This window comes from Magnolia sinica, chromosome 14 (genome assembly GCF_029962835.1).
Source record: "Magnolia sinica isolate HGM2019 chromosome 14, MsV1, whole genome shotgun sequence".
Classification (NCBI taxonomy): Eukaryota; Viridiplantae; Streptophyta; class Magnoliopsida; order Magnoliales; family Magnoliaceae; genus Magnolia; species Magnolia sinica.
This window is the reverse complement of record NC_080586.1, coordinates 59771751-59782662: the sequence shown is the minus strand read 5'-3', so window position 1 is coordinate 59782662 and position 10912 is coordinate 59771751. Positions and strand designations below refer to the sequence as shown.

Genomic DNA, 10912 nt, shown 5'->3' with positions numbered 1-10912 from the left:
TGCATTGGATAGTAAGTAATAATAAGAGAAGATAAATATTTTCTTTTCAAGAGTAGCCTTTGAATGAACACGGAGAAATAAATCCCTACAAATGAGGAAAAAAAATGATGTTATTGATAAAAGATACTACTTCACTTGTCTAATGTGCTTGTATGAGAAAGAAAAACCCTAGACCTTGATTTGATTCATAATAGTTTTTTATTTTTTTCTTTTTTTTAAAAAAAAAAATAGTCAAAATTATATATATATATATATATATATATATATATATATATATATATATATATATAAGGTCTATCCTATGAAAACTTATAAACAACTCTTGGATGACTAAAACAAAGGCTATTGATTAGAACCAGACTGTCATAATTTCTAAACTAAGAAAAAAGTAAGTTTCAACTTAAAACCTTAATTTAAACATTAAAATAATTGAATTTTAGCTTGAGGGCTAATGGAACTTAGGTGATTAATTAGCATTTTAATGAAGTATTGTCTGCATGAAATGGATTATTTGTCACAAAGTTATAGACATCAGAAGATTTAATACGCGCTAAACCCTCGGATTGAACTTTTTAACTTGATTTATTTGATCTACCCGTCCATGTGATTTTCCTTGACTTTGTACTGCATCATCTAGCAGTTGGATTTAACAATATTGAGTGATCAACATTTCATTCTGGCAACAAGGCTGATCAATGATTGGATTTGGCAATGGGGGTGGTTAACATGCACGACTAGTAATCATTTTTCGCCAGGAAATCTTAATAATGGGACCGTCTTCCACGTAGGAAACATGTATGAAATTGGCACATATGGCTTCATGGTGGGGCCTACATCTGCATGGCTTGAATATCGTACACATAGGAGATGCGGCAGCTACGGATTAATATTGTGACTGACTGACCTTCGTATAATTTATATTCCTCACTAAATATTATTTCCATTGATGGCTATGTGGACTGGTGGAAAACTTCAACAATTGAACATAAATCGATTTCCTTAGATGTGATGTTTTTGATTGGCTACGAAAGAAAAAGCAGCAGTTAAGATTGGTTTTCATTTCCACGGTTTTCTCATTTCCTTTATACCAAAAAAAAAAAAAAAAGGGCCTGCAGAACAACCACACAACAGATATATAAATTCCAATATATACAACTTATAGTTTATTGTCTATCAAAGAGTAGATCAGTTAATCCAGGATCTGTAATTCTCAGGATTGACAACTGCCCAGAACCATGCATGTATGCTCAAGTCAAAGCCCGAGCATCGCTGAAAGATTATCTGTTTGTTTATCCGAAACATCACAAAAGATGCATGTAGTTTGTAGGTAAAAGGGTTCGAAAATGATTCATGAATGGTTCATAATTCTTGAATTACTCCCAAACAATATGAGAACTGTAATCCAAGGGAAACTGAAGAAATTTTTGATTTATTTCTTCATTTCTAAGGAAAATTCCCTGAAATCTTTTCAATGTTTCAGAAACTATGTAAGAATGGGCCACTTGTGGCGGCCCCACAGTATAATGAAAGATCATGAAAACTGTTGATACATTTTCTCTCAGGGGAATTTTTTTGCATTTCTAACTGATCTTTAAGTTTCGAATGTAACAATGTCAATACGTTTTCACAATTGCGAAAGATTGTGAAAACTTTTAATAAATCTTTTTACGGTGGTATGTTTCTCATTTCCAAATAAATCTTGAGTTTTATTCTACTGATTCTCAATGGAATGAGCGTAACAATGTCATGGTTTGCTGTTAGGGAGTCTCTTTGTGGGTGAGGTATTCTTGAGAAGGTGAAGATGCTCCACGGAAAGAAGTGGACTGCTTTGAGGAAGCTGAGAACGATAGAACTTTGTTGAAAGAAGGCCACTTCTTGAGATTTTTGAGGGTTCTCTTGGCGTAAAGAGTGCGGAAAAATGGGGAAGCTATCTCGTTGAACTTCAATATGAGGAAGAAGAGAACTCTGTAAGAGAAGAGTATAGCGAACACGGCGGCCAAGTCCCACCACTTTGAACGGCCCAGTTCGATCCCAAATATATTATGGATGACATCCTCTCCTCTCAATTTTGGGCCACCGGGTATCAAAGGATCAAACTCTAGCCCAAGCAAGTCGTTCTTGTATTGACCCTACATGATCCATGTTCAACATAAATATTTCAGTACCTATATAAGTTAGTACTGTTAAAGATATTAATGTCAAAGCCAGTGCAATTGCCTCATTGGACATAGATGGGAAGTGGGTCCCGCATGTCTCACCACCTCCTAAAATGTCAAAGAAAGCAGACGAAGATCAACGCATCCGAATCGCATTGCGCACTTCCCACTATGGTATGGTTGGAAGACAGTGTAGTTATCTTATCATCATATCTGATCTTGATCCTGATTAGAGGGTGATGGAAATGACCAAATGGATCCAACCTCCTCCACAAATGTCATTTCAGTGGGGCCCACTTCCCAATCTGGATCAGATGATGATTAGATTCATCACAAATGGATTTCTTCTGAGGTGGTTCTCAATAGAATTCCTCACCACATGAAGATTTAAGTGCTTGACACTACCACACTAGATATTCCCCTAGTCAACAGTAAAACATCTGTAGCTAGATTTCTCTATGGGTGAATGTGACTACAAGAAAATGATAACCATTGATGGAAATTAGCACATCCTAACAAATCAAAGCAAGTGCATGGCCTCAGTTCCCATGATTATGGTGGCTTTCATCTATTATCATTCCCCGAAACTTAGATAGGTTTTCCAATCCTGCATGCCCATCTACATGTGCTGACGTGACACAGATGTGGAAGATCCGAGCCGTCCATCAGGTTGGTTGAATTGGGACTGGAATCCTCTACAACACCTGTTGTCTGCACTGCGTAGAACACCCCAGTCTGTGCAGTTCACCAAGTTGTATGTGTAGAATCCACTCTGTTTATCAGGTTCTATCCTCAATATTAGGACCCAAGGCCATAAATCAGCTAAACCCACAACTTAGATGGGCCACACTGTATGAACTTGTGGTTTTGGGAGCAATTTTACATTGTTCCCATTGGGTGGCCCATATGATATTTTAACGGTTCTCAGTTGATGGACAGAGTGGATTTTACATATACAAGATAGTGGACCCCACAGAGCTTGGGTGCATGGATGTCCATGCCCAAAAATTGGGCTGGAGATAGTAAGGCGGGCCACAATGTATGAAACAAGTCAAACTGCCCTGTTATTGGGCCAGAGCATCTACAGGAAACAACCCACCAGACGGATGGATCGGATGTTCCTCAATGAAGGCACGTGTCTGATTTTGTAATCGTCAAACTCAGAAGGCAAAGAAAAGGATTGGATCTTCCACAATGGAGGCATGTGTCTGATTGGCAATCCTCAAACTAAGAAGGCAAAGAAACTAAGTTACCTGTAATGACCATGAACTGTAACTGATATATGAAATCGGGTAGCGCCAGAAAGGCTTGGGAAGATCAGGCAGCAATCGGAAGAACCCAGCTGTCATCATCATAATTCCCTAACAGAAAAAGAAAAAGAAATAAGAATCCAATTGTATCATCCATGCCTTGTATGTGAAGGTTGCATGCAATGGTTAGGAAGCAGCTTCTTACCATAATTCCAGCTCCAGTTACAATGCCCATCAAGAAGTTGGGCACCAATGACGCCACTATCATCATCAAGCTCTCTATTACCGCAATGCAACCGAATAGATTGAGAACGTAGTAAGCGTAGTGGGAAAATCCAGGATGGAATTTCACCATGTAGTAGGTTATTGTTCCTGAAGAGACGGTCACCGCAAGCAAGTATGGGAATGATGAGAGGAAATTCGATAGGATGTAGACAGCCACTCCATAGTGCCCATTTAGCCTCTCGCGATAAAAGACCTTGTAAAAAAGAAAAGATTATGAATTATTTGAATAAATGTGGTAGTTTTGAACAGAACAAGCTTTCCAAATTCAGTTTAATTAAGCTGTTGATAATTCTTTAGGTAAACTAAGCTATTGATCTTGTGGGCCCCATCATTGGATGGGCCATGCCTAATATATCTAGAATGAAACGAGCTTTTCGAACCTAGTTCAATGAACTACCTTCATTTCTTCAATGAATGATGGGAAGCCTCCAATGGACATAAAGGTCATGAAGCCAGAAACAAATCCACCACATGATACTCTTGCCAAAATGGCTGTGTAGCCCGTCCCCACGTCGAAATAAATGGTCCCCACGCAAATCGCCACCACAATGTAGATTACGATTCTCATCCAGTAGTATCCCATGTCTCTAGACATGTTAACAAAAGATCTCCTACACAATGTGGAGAGCTGCCTTCCCCAAGTAGCCTGGCTTCCCTTGCTCCATTCAACAACTAGCCCTTCCTGCATTTTTACCAAAATGAATTCATGTTCTAAGCAAAGCAATGCACAGAAACTCAAGAGGTTTGTTTTTGAGTTGACATGACTACAATTTGTGAAATTTCTCGAATCCGTCTTCGAGCTCTTGCAGAGTACTCGGAGGTCTTGTATTTCTCGACGAGCATTGATTTGATCTCCGAAGTTCCAAATCTTGATAGAGGATCTAAACATGGATCATTTTCCTTGAGGAAAGAAAGAAAACAATCACAAACAGAAACAAGAAGATTGTATTGAATGAATAAGTTAGTTGATTGAGTATGAGAACTGTGGGACTGTTGAAGAGAAGATTTTTTTTTTTTTTTAAAAAAAAAAAAAAAAGAAAGATTAGATACCGAAGAAGTGCGGATTCTTTGAGATCCTCTCAATGTTGCTGTGACACGGTCAAAATCTGAGTTAATGCAACGAAGGAAGTGATCAGAAGGGTTCCTTTTGCTGGGGCAAGGAAATCCAGCTTCAGCGAAGAACTGTAGAAATAGCCAACAACAACGTCAAATTCTCATCTGATTAATAAAAGTAAATTCTGTTAGAGAGTATTTTCTGTTTAATTTCAGTGCCCCCTCAAAACACCATTTTAAAGTGAGTTAGGAGGCCACTCTTCTTAATACACCATTTTCCCAAGTCCCTTTCTCTACAACATGGCATCAGACCAGAAACGTACGTTAGTTGATGAAACATTTTCTTAGATCAATAATGTTCATGTGAGGCCCTCTAAATTCTACATGTGGTGGGCCCTATGTTGGGTGGTAAACAATCCAAATGATTTCTTAATCAGTGATCCTAACAATCCAATTGGGCCCCTTTAAACATGGACCTTCAGTCATAATTGTCCATTTTCATTGCATGAATCAGATCATCTGATATGGAAGATAATATGATTAATCGCTTTGATTACAAGAAGATCATCCCACTGGACTGAACTGAAAAAAAGAATCATATTATAAAATATGAGAAATAAATTAGGATGGATGTTTCATACTTGTATGGCTAACTTGGCATCTCCAAAATAAACAGTTTCTCCTCCGGAGAGGAGAACCAGATCATCGAAGAGTTCGAACACTTCACTGCTTGGCTGGTGGATTGAGGAGATGATGGTCCTTCCATCATGGGCCATGTTTCTTAATGTCTGGATAACGAAGAAAGCTGATGCACTATCAAGCCCACTTGTTGGCTCATCCAGAAACAAGAGGCGAGGGCCTGTGAGGATCTCAATGGCGATGCTCAGCCTCTTTTTCTCACCACCACTTATGCCTCGTAAGTGCCAGTTCCCTATCATTCTATCTTCACAATCAAGGAGGCCCATCTGTTCGATCGTGCTATCCACCACTCCCCTTATCTCTTGTTTACTCATGCTTGTTGGAAGCCTCAGAAGCGCAGAGTATTTGATGGTTTCTCTAACGGTGAGTGTCCCGAGCAACACGTCCTCTTGTGTCACATATGCCTGAAATGTAGAACATGCTCCTCCATCACAAAAAACACTACTAAAAAAGAGAGATCCAATACGTCGATGATCAGGACCGTTGACTTTGTGGTACACTGCACTCAAATGGATCCTACTTTCATAGACACCAAAACAATGGCCCGAAAATTAGATGGTTAGTTGAAAACAGAGTAGCAATCCACATTCAACATGAAAAACTAACAACTCAATAGTCTGCAGTTTTTGGGTTGCAGCCAATCAAAGTGGTGGTCCACTAGATCAAAATTCCTGATCGCCTTACATTTTCGCAAACTTACTGTGAGGAGTGAACTTCATAGACTTCAAAAAAAAAAAAAAAACAGAGAGATAAGGTAAAGGAAAAGGAACTGTTGTAGTTACCGCAACTCCATAATCTAGCCTCCTCTTCTTCCCATTAAGGAGAATTTCACCCATCTGAATAACATTCCCTGCTAGCCGTCCTGTTCAAAAATTAAAAAACAATGTGTCTGTCACATAAACGAAGTAGTAGCATCAGATTTGGATTTCAATTTTCATTTCTGTTCTACTTTCGTCGATCATCCAAAGCCTCGGTTCTTAAGATGATTTAAGAAGATATTATAACATAGGCTGTCCATTGATTAATCAACACTTGATAGAATCCACTACAGAATTACCTGAACATTAACTGTAAATATTGCTTCCATTATCAAAGAAATTCTTCTTGATCCAACATCAAACACATCACCCATCTGGTGGGCATTGTTGGCGGATGGCCTTGGTCGAAGATCACACCAAATAGGCAATTCTCGCTTGTCTAGTTGAATGTCGATCATTAATCATTTTCGTTTTTACCATCCATTTCAAAGATACTGTTTGTGTCACCACTGGTTCAGAAAGTGTGGCTTTCAACCCAGGGGCCATCCATAGCCGTGACACACTATATGGACGTCTGGATCCACCACTCCACTCACCTCATATCAGGAATTAACCAATAAAAGATGAATCAATCATCATTGTTTCGTTTAGGGCGTGTTTGGTTGCATCCAATATACTGAAATTTCATGATATTTTGTTCCAAATTAGACTGACGGTGCGTTAGGTTGCACCAAATATCATGAAATTTCATACATTTTGCACCAAATTAGATTGAGGGTGAGCTTGGTTGCAACCAATATAACAAAATTTCATGATATTTTGCGCCAAATTAGACTGAGATTGTGTTTGGTTGCCCCAAATATCATGAAATTTCATACATTTTGCACCAAATTAGACTAATTAATCATGAAATATCATGATATTTGGTTCCACCAGATGCACCCTCAATCTAATTTGGTGCAAAATATCACGAAATTTCATTATAATGGGTACAACCAAATGAAAAACACGAATAAAATTCTTAGCCTAAAATGGTAAAATCTTACAAGAAAACCAAATATCAATTGAAAAAAAAAAAAACAAAACAAAACAATACTCAACATCAAAGATTGTAACTTTGTTAATATGTTTTCGACCAATTGACAAAAGCAAAGAAAGAAAGAAGATTCGAGATCGAACACTCACCTGCCAATGAATCCAACAGTGTGGACTTTCCTGAACCAGAAGGTCCCATAATGGCCATGATCCGACTGGGTTCGCAGTAACCGTTCAGCCCATGCAACAACTTCCTCGACGAGCCTTTCCCGTGATTGGGAAGCACGACGGTTAGATCCTCCCAAACCAAGTAGGCCGAGTTCGAAGAACACCGCTCGATTGACAGTAATGGACCCGATGGTGCAAGCTGAGACTGACTTGCACCCGCGACCGTGGTCACTTCGATCTCCATCACACTGAAATCTGGACCACGAGTACTAGTTCAAGCTACTACAAATGTGGAAGAACAATAATAAGTAGATGAAGAAGAAGATCAATGGAAGAAGAGGTTGGAATGGTTGGAGTAAAAGAGAGCTGAAGATAAATGTAGCATTGATGAGAGAGCGTGAAAGCCATTTACAAGAGCTTTGATGACAAACCGTGTAAATTGGCTGTCTCGGATAACGGTACTTCCTATTTGTGAAATTTTGGAATAGTAGGCCTGAGGACACGCCCAGAAGGCTTTATTTTTATTTTTAGCATCTAGCACCCTTCCTTTCTAGTTCAATGACAAATAACACCCTCACACGCGCGATTTCCCAAATCACTCCAAATACTGTAAAAAGCCATGTAAAAACTAAATGTGGTAAAACCCATGCGAAATTTTCATACAGTTGGGTTAGCAAAATCTTTTTAAAAAATTATGAAATTACACTTCCAGAACTCCTGTCTAGGGCATGTTTGTTTTATGTGGTAAATACATAATGATTACTTTACATACTCTTTTGGATTGAGGTAAAATATGGAGGTGATTGCATGGGACGTTGGTATCTATGTAAAATCCATGTGTGCTGTTGTGATGTATGTGTCTGATCCATACTGGCTATAGGCATGAGCCCAAAAAAAATGAGGCTGATTGGTAGCTCTAGTGAACCAGACCACAAACTACAGGAAATAAGAGGATAATGATGTCTACAGTTAAAAGTTGAAATTTGTGTAGAGACTATAGTGATGAGTATTTGTCATCCAATCTATTCATAAGGGTAGAAAGACATGGATGAATAAAAAATAAAAATGTTAGCTTAATTCAAAACTTCCGTGGGCCTTAAGGAGTTTTCAATAGTAGGCATTCGATTTCCACTAGCCGGTGTCGTCAACACACACTTTGGATTTGCCTCATTTTTTGGCTCATGCCCTAAAATAAGCTAATAAAATAGATGAATAGCATGGATCAGTTGGATGAATTAATCATAGTAAATAATTATTATCCATTTACTAATAAATGGTAAAACAAATAACCACTTGATATTTCTCCTCTCGTCACCTAAGCCTAAGTTGACGGAGGTGGATGGCCTAAGTTGACGGAGGTGGATTGCCGCAACATCTAGTTGCAAGGGATTCGTTTTGCCAGTTCATTTTTGTTGGTTGTAATAAAGAGATACAGGAAGGAAAAAATTGAATGTTAAAAATAAAAAGGAATAGAAAATTTATCAAGAAAGTTTATGCACATTTAAACGTTAAAGACAAATTTGCCCCCACAAGGAATATTCTCAAAACACTAGGTCTCAAAAACTTTGTCCTCACGATACAACATCCCTCTTATAGTAGATGAATGGCTAGGATCTGGTGCACACTCGATCTTAGCCTTCCGAACTGAAGCTTGCTTATATAAGTTTGCCCAAATAAGGATTGCAAAGGAAAACCATAGAGAATCGAGAGAACAAAAGAAGAGAGGTTTTTTTTTTTTTTCCTTGTTCTAGGAGAAAAAGGAGTTGTATTTATAGAGCTCAAAAGATATCCGTTAAGATCTAGGAACATGCGAGTGGCACAATGAATGTAGGACGACGCATGCCGACTTATTAATAACTACGTCGCTACATGGCGGCTCTCTTTGTCCACATGTCCATGATAGTATCATCACTCATGCATGCAAAAAATAAAATAAAATAAAATAAAAAATTTAAAAAAAAAAATTGTTTAATCAAAGACAAACCATACTAAACCACATTGCACCACACCGCACAACCATCACTGTCGTTGTAGCATGTGCGTGTACAAGGTTGCACACATGGCACACTCTTGGTTTCTAATACAAATAATAAGTGGATGATTCTATTATAAACACATAGTTTTCTTAACTTCTTTACAATGTGGGACTAAACTAACATTAGAAACAAAAAGAAAAACACAAAGTTGGAAAAACTAATTTTCTGTAATATTATAACTCTCATTTTTCCTAATAATCCCCCACAAATTAAAAAATTAGTAAAAAGAAAACCAAATGAGCAAACTAGTGAAATAAAGTTCATCAATGGAGATATTTAAAAATTTTGAACCTTACCCAATGCAAATTTATTTGCTTTGTTAGGTGGTAGTAACATAGAGTTTTGAACTAACCTTCATATGGACAATCAAAACATATGCCATTCACTATTTTTTAAAGCAACTTGAATCCATTAAACTAGCATATTATGGTCATGTATTTTATTCCAGTTTCATGAGTGCTCTAGAAAATGTTTCAATTCTCATGAGAAATGGCCCCACTTCCACACTCATATTCGCAAGTCCATCAGGAATGTACCTATAGCTACATATTCCCTTGTATTAAAGATATGGAACTCATAAAAGACTTAGTCCAACCTCCCTCACTATAGGTTATGTCACTTTTACATCACAGGAATGTAGTTCTCAATTTAATTTTATAGTGTTGACATCAATTATTCAAGGTAACTTGCTACCCATTGAATCTATTTCCTGGGATTTCTAGTATATAGGTTGGGTTCCCATTGTCGGTGATTTATTTAAATGAGAGTCAACCCTATTCTACTTGATATGCTCATTATTAACTTTATGGCTCGCGCTTTAGTTAATGGATCTACTAGATTCTCTCTAAACCTCACAAAGTCAATTGCAATTATCCCATCCTAAATTAATTGCCTGACTAAGTTGTGTCTCAGATGTAAATGTTTGGACTTTTCGTTATAAATCATATTGTTTGCCTTAACTATAGAAGTTTGGCTATCATAATGCAACACAATTAATGTCATGATTTTATCCCACATGGGTATGTCTAAAAGTATATTTTTAACCATTCTTCTTCTTTACCTATGGTTGCAAGTGCAATAAACTTGAACTCAATCATAGATCAAGAGATGCAAGTCTGCTTTTTAGACTTCTATGATACTGCATCTCCTCTAAGATTAAACAAGCAACCACTTGTGGAATTGAATTTTAAAGAATTTGATATCCAATTCGCATTATTATATGCCTCTAGTATAACTCGATATTTAGAATACCTAAAACTATAACTACATGTATTTTTCAAGTATCTTAGTACTTTATTTATAACATTCTAGGGATATTATATAGGATCATTGGTATATCTACTTAGCTTACTAATTGCATATGCAATATTAGGTTTAATGCAACTCATTAAATACATTAAATTCCCAATAATATTAGCATATTGAGGTTGTGATACACTATCACCCTTATTTTTATACAATTTCACATGGTG

The 10912-nt window shown here is 37.4% G+C and overlaps 1 protein-coding gene across 1 annotated transcript; it reads right to left on the bottom strand.

Moving 5' to 3' along the window:
* Nucleotides 1-1413: 1413 nt before the first annotated feature.
* On the bottom strand, nt 1414-7862 carry LOC131225868 (ABC transporter G family member 15-like). The gene is made up of 9 exons (XM_058221470.1): nt 7387-7862; nt 6226-6305; nt 5386-5847; nt 4742-4873; nt 4460-4591; nt 4089-4373; nt 3612-3884; nt 3410-3517; nt 1414-2129 (listed from the first exon to the last, which is right to left on the bottom strand). Exons 1-9 carry the CDS (start codon nt 7646-7648, stop codon nt 1758-1760), a joined length of 2106 nt encoding a protein of 701 aa, XP_058077453.1. The 5' UTR covers nt 7649-7862; the 3' UTR covers nt 1414-1757.
* Between the last annotated feature and the right edge of the window lie 3050 nt (nt 7863-10912).

Coding starts and splice junctions, on each gene's coding strand:
- LOC131225868 (XM_058221470.1), bottom strand. CDS start 7,648: ATGGAGATCGAAGTGACCACGGTCGCGGGTGCAAGTCAGTCTCAGCTT. Junction 6,306..7,386: donor ACTGTTGGATTCATTGGCAG/GTGAGTGTTCGA, acceptor ATTTTTGAACAG/GACGGCTAGCAGGGAATGTT. Junction 2,130..3,409: donor ACAGTTCATGGTCATTACAG/GTAACTTAGTTT, acceptor TGGATCATGTAG/GGTCAATACAAGAACGACTT.